The 18474-nt window shown below is 49.2% G+C and overlaps 1 protein-coding gene across 2 annotated transcripts in view; it reads right to left on the bottom strand.

The window, feature by feature from the left end:
• TRIO (trio Rho guanine nucleotide exchange factor) overlaps positions 1-4639 on the bottom strand; it is a 340281-nt gene extending 335642 nt beyond the window's left edge. The window contains exon 1 of one of the 2 annotated variants that reach the window (XM_057708158.1): positions 4482-4639. In XM_057708158.1, coding sequence (XP_057564141.1) covers positions 4482-4638 — 157 coding nt within the window. In that variant the 5' untranslated portion in view covers position 4639. Of the gene's footprint in view, positions 1-3277; positions 3492-4481 lie in introns of those variants that run through there. The other variant, XM_057708157.1, reaches the window with a different exon arrangement.
• Between the last annotated feature and the right edge of the window lie 13835 nt (positions 4640-18474).

Genomic DNA, 18474 nt, shown 5'->3' on the forward strand with positions numbered 1-18474 from the left:
CACGGGAATGTAGCAGGGTCCTCACCCAAATCCATTTCTTCACTGTCCACCGAGTAGCTACTGTTCTGCCAGAGGTGCTACTGAAAATCTGTCAAGACAATGCACTTAAGGAAATAACAACCAATTCATTATAGAACCGAGGAGGAATGAAGGGGGTTATTAAGACTGCTTTTTATAGTAAAACACAATTCATTCCTATCAACATAAGTGACTTTACTAGGCAGTAAAGTGTGGCTATTGATTAAGAATTTGACTTTTCTCTGGAATTCCGCCAAGGATATGAGATAAAATTTTATTTTCTCAGTAGAGGAGTCAAGTAAACTTAAATATCACATACAGCTGATTTAGATTATGACAGCTCCAAACACATCTTTCACTTGGAAACAAATCCCAAATTTATCATAACATTTAAAAGGTCTGAAAAGGCCATCCTAATCACATATGCGTAATATACATTTGAAGAACATATTTAAACCACATGCCACATCTTGAACAGAACCACTGGCTTCATTTAAATATTGGTTAATCATTTAAATGGTCTAAATGGCTTCATTTAAATCTTCATTTGACTCTTAGAGAGTTAAACTGCAAAGGAAAAAAATACAATATTCCATGTCAATAAGTCGGTTTACAAGGTCTCAATGAAAGTTTCCTTCAACAATTGTTTCACTGCTCTTTGATTTCTTGAAGATCACTTACAGGGTATTGTCAGCTCTCTGCTCTTCTCTAAAACTGAGCCTCACGTGCCACTAAAAAGGGGGAAACCAACATTCACTGGGAAGTTACACTTTCTTCAACTTTCCTTTTCAAAATACTGAGGGTAGCAAGGACTGACTTCATAACACAGTAATTACTATTGGTACTCACAAAGACCAAAGCCACCAGGCTTCCACATACACAGAGCAGCAGCAGGGCAAGCTCAGAGGCCAGCTACTTAAGTGGTGTCAGAAGCATGAACATGAAAACAAGTTTCCTCCATATTCCACGAAGAAACCATTATGTCAACATAGAAGGATGTGCGTGCGGCTCCCTCGCTAAGTAACAGACTGTCTTCACACAGTCCACTGGAAAGAGCAGAGCTGTAGCCAGGAGTCCAGAATAAGATTCAGTAATGAAAGGAGCCCAGCACCATGAGCCACGACACTTCAGAATAACCACAAACCTTTATTCTCTGCACATTCATTTAATGCCAACCTAAAACATGCCAAGCAGGTTAAAAATAATGCATTTATGTAAGTACCCCCCACACGCACACTCTTGCAAGGTTAAATACAGAGCTCTGAAAGGATGATTTATTGCCACAAGAACAGAACCCCAAAATAGATAGGCAATAAAAGTGATTGGTCCCAGTGGGATTGAGAACTAATGTAAGCAAAGTCCTGGCCATGACGGTGGTCAGAGAAAGAATACCAGAGTCAAGGGCGTGCTTTCCGGCCCTGACCCCACCTCTACCAGAGTTCCACTCTGAGCAAGTCATTCAACCTCCCTAGAAGCCTGATTCCTCTTCTGTGAAAATTTTTTAAAAAAATTTTTTAATGGACTAGCTCACCTCTGTGATGTCTTTTTAAAAGAAAAGTGAAAAATAACCACTAGGTGCTGGAGGCTCAGAGGGAACCAAAGAATCCAAGGAAGCAACAGCCCCTGGACCATCTCCCCAGACCCCTCTCCAAGGGCAGGAGTCCTGCCCCCAGAGCCCTGCTCCAAACCCTGGCAGGTGGCAGCACCCCTGCTTGAGTGCATCCAGTAATCATGGTGGCCCATTCTATTCCTGAACTGCTCTTTTTAAAGCTCTATTAAGCTAAATTCTCCTTCTTTCATCCAACCATGAGTACCAGTTATCAATCCGTGACGAGGATAAAATGTAATGCAGGACAGACAAGGAATAAAAAGGAGGAAAGAAAATAACGTGGCCAAGCAAACATTTCCAGGGCCAAGAAATGAAAGGCAACCAGTAGAAACACCTCGTCTAAGTCAGGCTGGCAATTTTAAGTACCAGAATCATGACACCCTGGAAAAGTGTTCACACCCTGATCTGTCCACCCCAGTCAATGAGAACCTATTTTCTATGTTTCTACATCTTAGGGGAAAATGTCCGATTTTATTAATGGGCTTGACCTCTCTGTTCGGCCATCCACATTCAACCAAAACGGCCCAGGAGGCCCCCCTGCCTGAGACACGCTACCAGGTGAGGTCCCCACCCAAGGTTTCCCTGCTTCATCTGTCTGAATGTTTGCCCCATCCCACCCCCACCAATCCAACTGAATGGTCGCTCTCTACCCTCCCTCTGCCAGACATCACTGCCCTAGATCCTGGAGCCAAGATCTAGGTCAGGGATTCAGAGTTGCCCAAAGGAGGGAAAAGCACTTTTAAAAGATGTTCCAGGCTACCCCTGGGATGGAACAGCGCAATTGCTGCCTACTTAAAATCTGCTCTGGTTCTTGATTCCAAGTCAAACAACTAAAGGGGCAGTTTGCCCAATCATTCTGGAGGGAGGAAGAAAGGAACAAATCCATGAGCAGCACTGACTGGTTCTGCCCCAAACTGAACAAGAACAGGCAACCCAGCAGAGGAGCAAGCACAGGCCTAGGCATGGCCACCAACAGATTTACCTCCCCAGATAAATCCTGGGGAGAGCCACACTGACTGGGAGCAAGTTTTCTGTGAGCGTCCAGTCCAACCTGATGTCTTTTGAGGCTCTTCTGAGCAAAAGAAGTGATTTCTCTACTGTGCATAATAAAGATGTAAGAAAGTCTCGTCTCACAAGCACCAAAAATTCCATCTCCAGGGCACAGGCGCCATTCTAAAAGAAAGGAGCTGAATTCTGCACAGAATCTATTATTCTGTGACAGGTGGTAGAGACAGAGAGAAGACAGGCTAGACAGCTTCAGGGCATGAAGGGAAGACGTCCCAGGTCTGCTATTAAGAGGTAAGATGGGGCTGCTCTATCCGGCTAGTTGCACCCCCCCAAAAAAAAGCTTTCATTTGAAGGAGTTCATGTTTTCCTAAACCTTTGCTTTCTGCGGGGACCTCAAGGGGAGAGGGAACACTGGGGAGTATATTAACCCCAAGCTGCCAGTGTAGAGTCGGCGTGTGTCACTCCCAGCCACAACCAATCTGTTCAAATGACTCAAAAATAACCCCGCCTGACAAGCATCAAGGAGACGAGGGAAGACAGTACTAAACCAGGTATCTACCGGCACTGCTAACTTCTGCCTCCGATCATCGCCCTCCCGGTGCAAACTGTTCCCCGTGACCCGGATTACCGAAATGATCTCACCGAATCTGGCGAACTGATTCTGCAGGAGGCCACGAAGAAACGCGAGCCGCCCGCCTCCGGCGCGCGCCCCGTCGCAGGCCGCTCCCTCGACGTCCCCGGCCCCGCCGTCCTCCCGGGAGCCGCCACCCGCACCCCGCACGCGCCCCGCGCCCGCGCGCCCGGCCCTGCCCCGGCCCGGCCCGCCCTCCTCGGCTCTCCAGCTCCGGGTCTGCATCCTCCCTGCCCCGCTGGGCACTGCGCTCCGGGCTGCGGGGCCAGAGGCCGCCGCCTCCGCCTCCCCGACGCGCGAGCAAACGGGACGAGCGCGGGGACGCGGGGCACGGGGGCGCGGGGCCCGCTCACGCGGCATCTGGGCCCGGGCGGGAGGAGGCGCCGCCGCCGCCGGGGTCCCGGGGACGCCCCGTCACGCCTCCCGCGCCTCCTCCCCACCGGCCGGCAGCAGAGCTCGCCTCTCCCACGACCACCCCTCCTCGCCCGAGAGACACCGGGCTACCTAGGGGAGGCAGCGCCCCGAGAGTGCCGGCCCCGCACCGCCCCCCGGGGCCACCACGTTCCCAGATGTCCCTCTCGTGCCACCCCCGGAGACAATGGCTTCATTTCTGCCACCACCTCCCCTCCTCCCTGGACGGCGGGTGCCATGGTTGCCCCGTTTCACAGAAGTGTAGATCGAGGCTGGGGAGGTGACAGGCTAGAGGACAGAGGGAAGAAACCCGCTGCTTACGGGGTCGAGGAGGGGCCAGGTACAGATCGGCCACGGAAACCGGCCCGGAGGAGAGCCCGCTTTTCCGGGCCCGGCCCCGCCGCCCCCACCGGCTCGGCCTGCGGGGCAGGGGCCTCCGCCCTCGCCGTCCCCGCCGCCGCCGCCGCCTCTGCCCTCCCGCGAAAGAGACAAAGAGCCGGCGCCCCAACCGGCGGAGCTGTAGCCGCCGAGGCGGGCGACGGGGAGCTTCTACCCTGGAACGAGGGGCGGGCGCAGGGAAGGGCGAGCCGGCGGCGTCCGGGCCGAGCCGCGGCACGCGGGGCGGCGCGGGCAGCGGGACCCGCCGGTGTGGGGTCCGGAGCGCCGGCGCAGGGCAGCGGCCTGGGCGAACGCGCTCCGGGCCCGACGGGCGGGCAGGCGAGCACCGGGCGCGCCGGGGCCCGCGGACCGCGCCTCCGCGGCGGGGCTGGCGGAGCGCGCGGGCAGCGGCGCAGCTGCACTCACCGGATCGGAAGAAGGCCGCGATGTCGGCCAGGTCCTTGGCCGCCTCCTCGGCCCCCTCGCCGGCGCCGCCCCCGCAGCCCGAGCTCGCCGCGCTGGCCGTGGCGGCGGGGCCGGAGGACGCGGCGGGGGCGGCGGCGCCGCCGCTGCTGCCGCTCATGGCTGCGGCGGCGCCCGCGGCCGCGCCCGGCTCGGGCCCCGCGCCCCTAGCGCCGCGCGCCGCCCGCTCCGCGCCGGGCCTGGCGGCGCCGAGCGCCCAGCTGCCCGCGCCCGGCGCGTGGACGCAGAGCCCCGGGGCGGCGGCGGCGGGCGGCGGCGGCGGCGGCTCGGCCCGAGGAGCGCGCCCACATAGACGAGGACTCCGCCCGGGAGCCGCGAGCCTGCCGCGGGGCGGGGGCGCGGAGCCACGGCCTCGGCGGCGCCGGCCGGAGCGCGGGCAGCAGCGCGCGCCGCGCCGGACACGCAGTCGTGAGGGCGGGGGCCCGTGGCCGGCGGGAGCTCCGGGATCACGGGCGCCGGCGGCAGCCGCGAGCCTCCATCTTGATTCCAAACGGGGAAGGAAGGAGGGGGAGGGGGGAAATCACGGCGGAGGGAAACCGGGTGAAAGGAAAAGGGAGAGCAGCGAGAGGAGAGGAAGGGGAAAAAAAAAAAAAAAAAAAAGAGGGGCTTCGGCAATTTCCGGCGGGTATCGTCAGGGGCCGGAGCGTGGGCTCGGCGGGTGGGCGGGGCCTGGCGGGAGGGGCGGGGCCGCGCCGGGAAAGCCGGCGGGTGGCTCCGGGAGCTCTTGGCCTCATTCCTTCTCTTCCCGGGACAACTACAACCCTTGGAAGGAGCAAGGAAAGCTGTGGCCAGCGAGGGCGGACCTTCCCAGGCCCAGCATTGCGCCCCCCGCCGGCGCTCGCTGCCGCTGCGCGAGACCGTCCTCCGAGCGCCCGCGCTGTGTGTTCCCGAGCCCGCCCGCGGGGCCAGCCGGCTGCGGCGCGGGACCCGTGTGTTCCTCATGCGCGCAGCGCGGGCGCTGGCACGTACACGCGGCCCCGTGGTAGCTGCTGAACCGAGAGATCGCGAAAGCGGGTTGTGTGTGCTCCAGTCCCAGAGCGGGTGGGGCAAGCCTCTGAACTCCTGGGGGACTAGGATGGGATTCCGGACTCGCAGCTCCTCCGTCCCTACTCCACCAGAATGGTGAAGAAGGGGCAAGGTGATGGTGGCTGAGGAGACCGGAGGAAGTGAGGAGTGAGTGACATCCAGCTCTACGGAAGATCCGTGTCGAACCAGCATCTGACAAATATTCGAGGACAAAACGCCTGTAACGTGGCTGCAAGAAAGTGAGCAGGTGTGGGTCAGAGGTTAGAGGATCCAATGCCGCGGAAAGCAAGGAGAGAAAGAAACAAGACTGATTTTTTAAAAAATCTGATGAATACTGATGAAACCAGTATACATGTATGCTGGAAATGAACAATTAAGTAAATGGATAGTGGGTGATGGATTCTACCCTCCCTCTCCAACACTGGAGAGGGAGGCGAGAAGGATCCCTGTGGTACGGGATTAGAGTTGGAGACATCAGTATGGATGTATAAAAAGATTTACAGATATGTGTATGTACGCAGGCTAGTACACATACATATATTTCCTTGCTCTGTCAGCTGAGTGGGCTTAGAAATAACACTGCTGTAGCAAGACGCACACCAGGGCACTCAGATCTTGTTATTAACACGTTTCTTCAGTAAAAGGACCCCCGGCTCCTCAGGGGAATGGCTGACTCTAGGACTAGGGCAGGAAATATACAAGAGGGCCTGGAGCATCTTGTGCCAGAAAGTAAGGAAGTGCTCAAAAAAACATTTTTTTTAATTAATCAACAACCAGAACAATGATGGGGGTCTGTCAAAGGGACACAGGAGCCAATTGAAAGATCTCCCAGTGCCCAAAGCTGTAACGATAGGAGCAGCAAAATAAAGCAATATTTGATTATACCCAAAGTATAAAATAAATATCCATGAGTGCATACTGATATAATGCAATGGTTGGATAAGTAAATAATTGAGAGAGAAGCGACAAATGTCCCATGCAGAAGAATTCAAAGTCATTACCTAGATACTCTGCCCTCAGTGAGATGGAATAGAAATCCCCTCTCCTTAACTCTGGGCTGCACTTAGTGACTTCCAAGGTACAAAATGGAAAGGGGGAGGGGAGAGTAACTTTACCACGAAGAAAACTAACAAACGCTGCTTCAGCCACATGAGCAAGGTTAACAGCAGTGATAAATCATGTGGGTGGTATATCCCCTTGATGTGATGTAATGAAAATGGCACTTTACCTCTGTGGTCTTTCTCCCAGAAACACAGTCTAATCACGAGAAAAACATCAGACAAATCCCATTCTACAAATGATCTGACCGATACTTCCCCAAACTGTTAAGGTCAACAGAAAAAAGGGAAGTCTGAAAAACTGTGACAGCCTAGAGTCGCCCAAGGAAACATGACAACTAAATGTAATATAGTGTACTTAAGGATCCTGGAACCAAAAAAAGGACATTAGGTAAAAACTAAGAAAATATGAATAATATATAGACTTTAGTTAATAATTATGTACCAGTGCTAATTCATCCATTGTGAGTAATATGGGAAAATTGGACTGGGGTATGTGGGAACTCTGTACTATCTTCACAACTTTTCTGTAAATCTAAATCCATTCTAAAAAAGAAGTTTACATTTTTAAAAAATTTTTAATTGTGTGTAGGTCCAAAAGAAAAAAAATCAGTAGGTCCAAATTTCACAGGCCATCTGCTCAGGAGTGCTAACCATGTTTCTTCTTCTTACTTTTCTGCTGGGTGATTCCTATCTCCAGCTCCCATTCCTCCTCGTGGCTTAATCATAGTTCAGGGAGAACAATTTCCAGGAACTTTCTTTGTCAGTTGAGTACATTCCCCTTCCTGCTTTCTCCCCAAGGTTGCAGCCAAGCTCCCAGAGGCATTGGTGATATCACAGCATGAGGCGGAGATGGGGAGGTGGCACCTGGTCCTTGGTCATCATGGGTTCATGTTGGCATTGGTGCCCATGTGTGTCCCGTGTGTGTCTGCCTCCCTGATGCTCCTGCCTGGACTGCAGGCATTGCCATGACCTTGTTGCTTTTTGATGTTGCATTCTGCTCACCCAGCCATGGGGCCCCTGGAGGCCTGCTGGCAGTCAGCCCCGCCCCTGAGCTACTCCCAAGCACTCAGGAAGATATTCAGCTGCCTACTGGGATGCACAGTCTCACCCCCTCCCACCCCACCCCAGAGAGTGAGGGTAAGGTCTCTCTGCTCCCAGACCCCTGAAGCCTACCTGGGCACAGACTTCCTTTCTCAGAGACTCACATGGGGTCTGATGCTATCCACTTCCTCTCCCCCAAATTGCAGAATTGTTATTTCCTCAGCAGGAAGAAAACTTCAGCTTCATCATACTTTCCGTGAAATCTTTTATCAATATTTTGGGCATAAACTTTGTGTTCTTAGGAGAGTCTGTTTTAAACTAAAAAACCCTTTCTTACCAGTTATTCCCTCTGCCATAGGTTCCAGAAGTGTCTCTTGAAATTCAGAAGCCAAGTTCTGCTTGCTTTCTTTCTCTCTGCATCCATCCCATGGTACCCTGCCCTGCAGGTGGTGGATACAGATCTCCCCGTCTGCTGCCTAAATGGTGGAGAAAGGTCAAGAAGTTGAAAACATCAAAACTGCTGGGAGGCAGGGAGCAAGATTGGAAGTCATGCAGTCACAGAAAGATCAGCAGTCCCTCAGTGGTGCTACTTGGGAAGTGCCAATTGGAGAAAGCTAACTCACTCCTGCTGGAGGATTCTTGGATGGAGGCAAGTTCCAGATGTTGGGAGCTGGCCTTAAACGGAATGTGGACTGCATGGTAATGACTGCTAAGGGTGTTGGGGTCCGAGTGGAATGACTGGTGTGTGTTTGGACAGAAAGAGCTCTCTAGTGTTGAGACCCAGATATTGACCAACTTTTCTATCTCAGGTAGAGTCATTTCCAAGAAAGCTCAATAGTGAAGTCTTGTGTCTGAGTGTGTGATGTGCGGGAAGGCTCACCCAGATTGCAGTAAGAGAAAGAAGCTGTACACAGGGTGTTTTTTTTCCTTCTGCCATCTGAGCATGTGTAGGGGGATCTAAACAGGGTTTCGTGACAGCTGCTGTTGATCCTGCCCCACTTTCAAAATTCAGCTCGAATTTCATCCCCTTTCATGAAGCTGCTACAGTACATTAACGTGAATTGACCTCTCCCTTCTCTCTATTCTGGAGTACTAGTCGTTCTGGCATTTGCTCGTGTACTGCATTATATTATTTGCATCCTTTGTGTTTAATGTCTTGCCTACAAAATGGGGAGATTCCTTGCAATCAGTACACAAGCATCAGCCTGTCTCCTGTGTGCCTATATCTGTACCAGTCCAGCAGTCATGCGGCATAAGAAATGGAGAAAGCCAGTTGGGGGACATAGGGTAAGTTGTCTAGTCAATATCCTTTCTCTCCTTCTTATCAGAACCCATGTCCAGCTAATAGACTCCATTTCCCAGCTCTGAGGACCATGTGACAGAGTCCTGGCTGAAGAGTGGAAGAGACTGGGCAGAGCTCACAAAGAAAGAGTCCAGACACAGCAAGTGCATGCACTTGGCCCTTTTGCCCTTTGTCCTCTTCAGAACACAGACAAAATGCTGGAGGTAAAGAGGCTGTTGTGTGACTGTGAGAAGGTAAACATGAGAACAGAAGCTCATGGTACAGATGGATGAGTGAGCTGCCCACCTCCAGGCTTCTTACTGCATAGAAACGTACAAGACAAAGAAGACCCTGGTTAAATTAGGTGGCTGTAAGTTGGGTGTTCAGTTTTGTGCAGCCAAACCAGCTCCTGATGAATAGACCAGTTATGGTTCTTTATCAGCTCTTCTCAAACTTTTCCACCAAAGAAACTCTGAAGATGGAGGAGAGTGAAGAGGCAGGTGAAAGTTGTATCACTGAGGATCATGGAGGGGAACCCAAGCACCCACCACAAGATGAACTTCAATAAGTTGCCAGTTTGGGGACTTCTCTGGTGGCCCAGTGGTTAAGAATTCACCTGCCAATGCAGGGGACACGGGTTCGATCCCTAGTCTGGGAAAATCCCACATGCCTCAGAGCTACTAAGCCTGTGCGCCACAGCTACTGAGCCTGCACTCTAGAGCCCTCGAGCCACAACTGCTGAAGCCCTCGCACCTAGAGCCCATGCTTCACAACAGAAGCCACCGCAATGAGAAGCCCACGCACCACAACGAAGAGTAGCCTCTGATTGCCAAAACAAGAGAAAGCCCATTCACAGCAACGAAGACGGAACGCAGCCAAAAATAAATAACAAATAATAAATAAAAATTTTTAAAAAAGAAAAGTTAAGAAAAAAGTTGCCAGCTTTTTCTTAGAAATGCATGTGAATTTTTCCTTCACCTTACACATCTACATTTATTTTATTTATTTATTTAATTTTAGGTGGGGCTGAGTTGGGTCTTTGTTGCTGTGCTTGGGCTTTCTTTAGTTGTAGCGAGCAAGGGATACTCTACTCTTCATTGCGATGCGAGGGCTTCTCATTGCCGTGGCTTCTCAGGCTGTAGCATGCAGGCTTCAGTAGTTGCGGCAGGTAGGCTCAGTAGTTGTGGTGGTCCACAGCATGTGGGATCTTCCTGCACCAGGGATCGAACCAGTGTCCCTGCATTGGCAGGCAGGTTGTTAACCACTGCACCACCAGGGAAATCCCTCTATTTTAATATATAAACAATGTCTTAACTTATTTACCAGTTGTTTTGGGTTGAACTGTGTCCCCCTCTAAAAAAGGTACATTGAAGCGTTAACCCCCAATACTGTAAATTGTGACCTTGTTTGGAAGTAGGGTCGTTGCAGATATAATTAGGATGAGGTCATACTGGAGTAGGATGGGCCCCTAATCCAATATGACTGGTGTCCTTATGAGAAGATGGCCATAGAAGAATAGAAAGGTACAAGGAAAATGTCACATGGAGATAGGGGATTATAGGTGCATCTACCAGCCAAGAAACACCAAAGTTTTCAGAAAACCACCAGAATCTAGGAGAGAGGCAAGGAAGAATCCCCTACAAGTTTCAAAGGAACATGGCCCTACTGACACCTTGATTTCAGACTTCTAACCTCCAGAACCAAGGCAATATATTTCTATTGTTTTAAGCCACCAAAAAGGTCCAAGACACAGCCCTGCTTGTTCTGCTCTGAACCCATATTCACAGGCATGGGACCCCAGGAATGGCTGGCTGGCCTTGAGGGTTGATCAGTAAGTCTATTGAGCTCCTTCACTCCAGTATTTTTTTCCGTCATTGAGCAGCTCTGAATATACAGATTAAGCAAAGACACCCTGTGGGAGGTGTAAGAGGGAGTTAGGAGGAATAAGCCTGGGAAAGGAACAAGGGATGGAATTTGGGAGTATTTGAGGTAGACAGGGGACAAAAAAATGTGTGTGTGTGTACATGCACATATGTGTGCATACATGCTTATGCCTGCCTGCATTTGGGGTATGAGTTGATGAAGATCTGGAAGTTCTGATAGCAGGGAAACCCAATTATACATGAAGAAAAGATAAAGATAGATTTGGCTTTGCAATAAGCTTAGATTTGGAAGTTGCCAGGTTTTATTATTTCTGGTATGTTAATGAGAAGAGCGTATAGAAGAAGTGACAATATCTATGTTTGCTGCCTTGGTTTCAAACTGATCAATGTTACAGCTCATTACTTAATAACTGCTAACTTTCTGTCCCTGTCCAGTATCAAAGAATTCCAAATTGAGCCTCCAGCCCCAAATATGTGGAATCTGAGATTCCCAGGTGGGAAATCCATTCACTCTGATCCTGGCCAACTTCTGGTCTTCAAGATTTCTCTAACGGATAAATATTCCTGGGAGTGCTAACACCTTAAACCTTTATCACTTAATGCCTTATAGAGAGGATTAGTGGATTAGCCCAGCGTTGGCAGGAGTAATAAGAGGGATAAAAGAAGGAAAAGAGCAATGGAAGACACGAGTAAAAAAAGCGCCTATTTTGCCTTTGCCTGGAGTTGGTCTTACTGCTCTGTCTAATGTAGACCCTGAGAAAGTTCTGATCCTGGTTCTTTGGCAGAGGTAGTGAAGGGGGTATATTTGGGGATCACTGATTACTCACTGAAGGTCCCGCGGGCAAAGGCCCTGAGGCAGCCCATTGTGTTTGGCTACTTGAAGAAGAGAGGGGAGACCACCATGGTTGAGTGTGGAGAAAACAGGAGATGCAGTTGGTGGACCAGAGCTGCCTCATCACGTAAAACCTCATGGGTGCTTTGCAAGGACCCTGCCTTACAATCAGGATGAGATTACAGGTGTGGATTATTGTATAAGAAGATTCTAAGTGATTTAAGGTCAAAAGTTGGAGATTGTGTGGACTCATCAGAATGTTAGAAAATAACACAAGTTTGTAAAAGAGGTTCATAGGGACAGTAGATTTTTTGATGATGTCCATTCTGACCAGTGTGAGGTGATATCTCACTTTAGGTTTGATCTGCATTTCTCTAATAATTCGCAATGTTGAGCATCTTTTCATGTGCCTCTTGGCCATCTGTATGTCTTCTTTGTAGAGATGTCTAGTATAGCACAGGGAACTCTACTCAATGCTCTGTGGTGACCTAAATGAGAAGGAAATCCAAAAAGGAGGGGATGCATATATCCGTATAGCAGATTCACTTTGCTCTACAGAAGGAACTAACACAGCATTGTAAAGCAACTATACTCCAATTAAAAATTTGTTAAATTTTTAATTGGAGTATAGTTTAAAAAATAAAAATAAATAAAAACTTTTTAAAAAATTAACAGAAAGAAAGAAAAGAAAGAAAGAAAGAGAAAGAAAGAAAGAAAAGAAAGAAAGAAAGAAAGAGAGAGAGAGAGAAAGAAAGGAAGGAAGGAAGGAAGAAAGGAAGGAAGAAAGAAAGAAACCAGCAGCTGTCACCCCCAACCCCCACCCCAGGGCAAAGGCTCTGGAAGATGCTTGAGGACTGTCGCACCAACTAATGGGACCCGTGCCAGGCAGAGCTGACTGGGAGCAAAAGCAAGGATACCCACATACGGAGGGAAAGGTGGGGCAGCCTTGGGTGACCCGCCTGGTCCTTGCTGCCCACAGCAGCATAGAGCTGATGTGTTGTGCAGCCACACCTCCGAGGACGTCTTCCCTTACCAGCCAGTGGTCCTGCCCACACACCTCCGTCTCCTTCTCCCACCCAGCTGCCTGCTCTCAGGGACCTAGAGACAGGAGAGACACAACAAGAAAACCACTTTTTAGAGAGCATCTTGGGCCCCTTTTTACTTCTCGTTTCTCTGACTCTGGCCTCACAGTAACATCAGGGGCTATGCAAAGCAACAGGTAACCCCAATTAGTGCATTGGATTTATTTTCAAAACGAGTACAGCTCACTGTCTTCTTCCAGAGATGCCAGGTACCTAGCATCACAGAGGGAAAAGAAATCCTGGTGAGAACTAGTTTTCAGTGCTGCTTCTGACACGGACTAGCTGGGTGATCCTGTGTGGGTGAACTAGAGGAATGAACATTGCGTGCTTGACCGTGGACTTCAGGAGCCACCCTCCTCCTAAGGAAGACCCCATATGCAGCCACTGCTTGTACCAGCTAGCCCCCATCTGCCCCTTCTCCACCCCACCTCCTTCATCGGAGGGGGAAGAAAGCACCTGGAGACAAACCAGACTGAACTTGTTCCTACTTGAATTGGGAAACTTGGAGAAAGAGGCAAGGCGGTCAGGGCAACCAGGGAGCTGGGGAAGCAACTGGAGGGAGTGGATGGGAGGGAGGCCTGGAAGTGCTGCTGCCCTGATGCCAGCACGTTCATCCGTCCTCTCGGTGCACCCCCTACCGTAAACCCTTCTCCTGAGACCACCCGGGGAGCCTCTAGCTAAGGCCATCCCACTGGAAAGGAATCCGTTGCAGGGGACAGTTCTAGGTCACAGACCCTCACCGAGCAAATGGCTCTGGCTTCGGAGCAGAACTGGGAACGGGGAGGGCATAGAGCCCCTCCCCACATCCTGGGACAGGATCAGTGTAGCCCACAGGCAGCAGTGTAGGGACAGCTGATGAGCTATCCCTGTGCTTTCTCAAGGATGGACCCTGCGGGCCCATGGAAGGCAAGAGAAAGCCTCAGACTGAAAGCCACTTAAAGGAGAAAAGGAAGGTGAGGAGGCCCAAGCATCTGAATGACACTCCTCCCAGGCTTGAGCCTGCAGTCTACTTCCGTGAAAACCCCCAAGTGCTGATGCACACCGTTGATTAGCCGCATTTCAGCACTGGCTGAATTCTCAACATCTCTCTGTTTCCACGAATAGAGTTAAATATTCTGGAAAGTACAGTGGAGCCACCTGAGAGTCATTGCAGGGATTAACACCCACCCCCACCCCAGGCATCACAACCCTCCCCCAACTTCCATCCTCTCTCTCCTGAAAGTACCACCAACCACACCTCTCTCTCTGGACAAGCACGGTGACCTCAGCAACACTGAGGCAACTGTGGGGCTGGGCTGAGAATGCCACCCAGGCCTGGGATGGGGCAGCATGCAAACAGATCAGGAGGAGAGGGGACCTGGCACCCTGTCTTTGTACTCTGCTCCCCTACTGGCCTCCGAGGAGCCACACGACAGGGGACAATATTTATGGGAGTCACGGAGGAGCAGGGGTGGCACCACTGGATCCTTGCCCACCATGCAGCCTTGGTGAGAACCCAAAGGCATGTACAGGTGCTGGGTCCCATCTCTGTGACTCCAACATCCAAATGTTCTGAAAATCAATGTCTCTTGTAACCCATTTGGTGGCAAAAACCAGCTTAACATCATGTGAGGTTACGGGTATACTTGATCTATCTCATTTAGGGTGAATGATATTTTTGCTGCAGAAATACTGAAGGATGGGGATGCAGCCCAAGAGCCTACTGGGGGTATTAAGCATTTTATACTGTACAAACTGTGTTACCTTTCCATACCTGAAAAAATTTTTAATGAACTTCAGAAAGGGCCAGAATTCTGAAATCCATCTGCTTCCTAAGGTTTTGGATAGAGAGTTGTGGACATAAAGATTGTATACAAGTGGCCAATAAGCACAGGAAAAGTTGTTGAATATAATTAGCCATGAGAGAAGTGCAAACCAAACCACAGTGAGATACCACTTCACACCCACTAGAATGGCTGTAATCAAAAAGGCAGCCAGAAACGAGTTCTGACAAGAATGTAGGGAAACTAGAATCTCATTCCTTGTTGGTGGGAATGTAAAAATGGTGCAGCCACTTTAGAAAACAGTTTGGCAGTTCTTCAAAAAGTTAAACATAGAGTTGCCATATGACCCAGCTACTCTCGTCCTAGATATATATCCAAGAGAAAAGAAAGCTTGCGTCCACACAAAAATCTCTATGCAAATGTTCATGGCAGCATTATTCATGATAGCAAAAGACTGGAAACAATCCAACTGTCCATCAATTGATGAATGTATAAAGAAAATATATATCCATGCAATGGAATATTATTCAGCCGTAAAAGGAATGAAGTGCTGACATGTACTACAACATGGATGAATCTCGAAAACATTATGCAAAGTGAAAGAAGCCAGTCACAGAAGGCCACATATTGTATGATTTCATTTATATAAAAATATCCAGAGTAGGCAAATCCATGGAGACGGAAAGTAGATTAGTGGTTGCCAGGGGCTGAGGGAGGGAGGAATATATTAAAAAGCATTGAGGGGACTTCCCTGGTGGTCCATTGGTAAAGAATGCACCTTCCAATGCAGGGAATGTGGGTTCAATTCCTGGTCAGGGAATTAAGATCCCACATGCCACAGGGCAGCTAAGCCTGTGCCACAACTACTGAGCCCGTGCCTCAACTAGAGAAGAGAAAACCCGCACACCACAACTAGAGAGAAGCCTACGTGCTGCAACGAAAGAACCCACGTGTGGCGACTAAGACCCGACGCAGCCAAAAATAAATTAATAAATAAATAATAAATAAATCCTTTTTTAAAAATCATTCAGTTGTGTGCTTTAAATGCGTGAATTGTACAATATGTGAATTATATCTCAATAAAGCTGTTTAAATAGAAATAAATAAAAATCGAGGCTAATAGATACAGCTGTGACTAACTCAAACCAAGGCAGTGGAGTGTCAGTGCAGGTGCCATGGACTGAATGTATCCCTGCAAGGTTCATACACTGAAATCCTAATCCCCAAGCTGATGGTACTGGAGGCGATTAGGTCATGAGGGTGGCGCCCCCATGAATGGAGTTAGTGCTCTTATAAAACAGGCCTCACAGAACTCCCTTGCCCCTTCCACACCGTTACAGTGAAAAGAGAGCCATCTAGACATTGAATCTTCTGGCGCCATGATTTTGGATTTCCCAGCCTTCAGAACTGTAAGAAAACAATGCTTATTGTTTATAAGCCACCTAGTTTATGGTATTTTGTTATAGAAGCCCAAACGCACTAAGATAGCATCTCAGGAAATTCTTAAGCCCTCTCAAAAAGGATGAAAAGGTGAAACTGGCCAAAAACAGGCTGCTGCAGCAGTGGAGACCTTTGAGGGGTTCCTCCCAGTGGGCAAAATATGCTAACAACCATGAGATTCAGGGATCTGACCATACATCCCACCATCCTCAACTGACTGGTCTCACAGGGCCAGCTGGGAATCTCCCATGGCAGGTGCCGTCCTTGAGCAGCTGCAATGCATGGTACTCTTCCTCCACTAGCCAGAAGGGTTCAGGAATCTTTGCTAGAGGATATGTCTGTGGCAGTCGCTTCCCTTGAGCTGCACAGTTTTATAAAGGACGTACAGCTAGTGGTTCATTCACTCTTTGGTCAAATACCGAAGAAGTTGCAAAGTGGCAGGAGAGAATCACAGTAAAACCCATGGAAGAGTGGACCTTCCTGGAGATTGTGGAATAAGAGGCAAACAAGCAGCTCTTGGTACAATTTCTGAACACAGTGGTTTAGTTGTGACCCCATAGCTCAACAGGGAGGAAGCCAGAGGAATAAACAGCCCAACGTCTCTCTCCTCCTGCCCTCTACCTCCTGCCCTCCCATGGGCTGCACCCGACCCAGAGCGAGAGCAAGGGAGGCTGTGGATGAGTCCATACCCATCAGCCTCCTGAGGACAGACAGGAGTGAAGAGAGGTAGAAGGTGCATCTAGTGGGCAAAGGAGGATGTCCAGGGCAGTGAGGAACTGGCTCCAGCATTTGGAAGTCCTGAATCAGCCAACACTCAGCATTTGTCTGAGCACGACCCTGTGTATGGAGCCCTAAGAGACAAGACACAGTTGGAAGGATAAAACTCAGTCACTTGAGAAGACAATTATGTTTATAAGAGACTATGTGTTCAGTTGAGTGGAAGACACAATCAGTGCCAAAGGAACTCAAAGAAGTCAGGACCCCCCTTGCAGGGGGGTGATGAAGCAAGAATTTCCAGGTCAGAATTTTATTGCTTTTGGTCCAAAGGCCAAGACTCACAGAACAAAGAATAAATACAATGTGATCTTTAAAAGAAAAAATTATGGAGACACAACTATGCACGTGAAATAAAGAGAAACTGGGCTTCCTAGTGTAGACAAGGTTGATCGACCTGGGACCTGTGGGCAGGTCAGATGTGTCTGGATGACACTTCTCCTTGGCTTTGAACAACTGTCCTCTCTCCTGTTGCATTATCCTTTACAGTAAGAGCCAGCAGCCAGCATCTCACCACGTGGGAGGAGACGTTCCCTACACCTCCCTTCCCTCCTGCTCCGGGGCGCACAGATTCTTTTCCGAAGAAGAGACTTAAGAAGATGCCTCCCAGTCTCCTAATTTATCACTTTCCCCCCACGTTTCCCCTTTGGTAAACATAAGTTTGATGTTGGGATCTGTGAGTCTATTTCTGTTTTGTTAAAATCATTTGTATCATTTTTATTAGATTCCACATATGTGATATCACATAACTATACTCCAATAAAAATTTTAAAAAAAGAAAAAAGATACCTCCCACCTGCAGAAGGGAGCTCCGGTTTGTGTCCTTTCAGCAAGACTCTCTTCTCTGCTCGGCTTCTCCCTGTTCTTTACAACCTCAGGGAAGCAAGAAAAGGAACTAATATCTATTGCCCGAAATACTATGTTATCTGGATTTTTACAAAGGGGTGGGGCTGGAAACCACTTAGAAGCCATGGTGTTTTGTTCATTCACTCCCCTCCATCCCAGTCCCCACCTTGGTGACAACTTCTTGGGTCATTGGCCCTCTTACCTTCATGTCTTCCCCACTCTCTCTGACATTATCTAATTGGTATCCCTGTATATTTATCTTTCCTGAGATAGAAGCCAATGAGAAGGTGAAGGTGAGAGCCTATTGAACTACAGGGGAGCAGTAGGTCACATATAACTGGATCTCCCCAGTCCAGAATCTAAAAACTACCCTGGACGGCATATGTCCAGATTATTTTACCCTGGAGTCCTACAGAAATAATGAAGATTTAGCATGATGTGTTCTGCTTTATTAGGATTCATCTGCATTGGAAGATGCTGGCCTTATGTTATTTAATTTCCCTTTAATAAATAAAATCCATGTGTTAGCTGTTTTAGGATTTGGTAGTAGAAAAGTTTGTCTCTGCTGACAGATGGTTGTGCTTCCTTTTAGGAGCAAATGCAAAGTATGTGTTTCTTTTTATTCCGTGGAAGTTAAGATGCTCAGAACTAAGTTATGTGCTTAGTTGCATCAGTTTTACAATAATCTACTCCCCTTTGTTACATGGCTCTTGTTCTTTTATTGTTATTTTAGAAGTTTTTACTTCTCTGTTTTTCCTAAGATTTCTGAAGTAGGTTGGGGATAGATGGCTGATTAGATGGATGGATGGATACATGGATGGGTGGATGGATGGATACATGGATGGGTGGATGGATAAGTAGGTGGTTTTATGATATATAGATAAATAGGTGGATAGACAGACAAAC

Source organism: Hippopotamus amphibius, chromosome 15 (genome assembly GCF_030028045.1).
Source record: "Hippopotamus amphibius kiboko isolate mHipAmp2 chromosome 15, mHipAmp2.hap2, whole genome shotgun sequence".
Lineage (NCBI taxonomy): Eukaryota > Metazoa > Chordata > Mammalia > Artiodactyla > Hippopotamidae > Hippopotamus > Hippopotamus amphibius.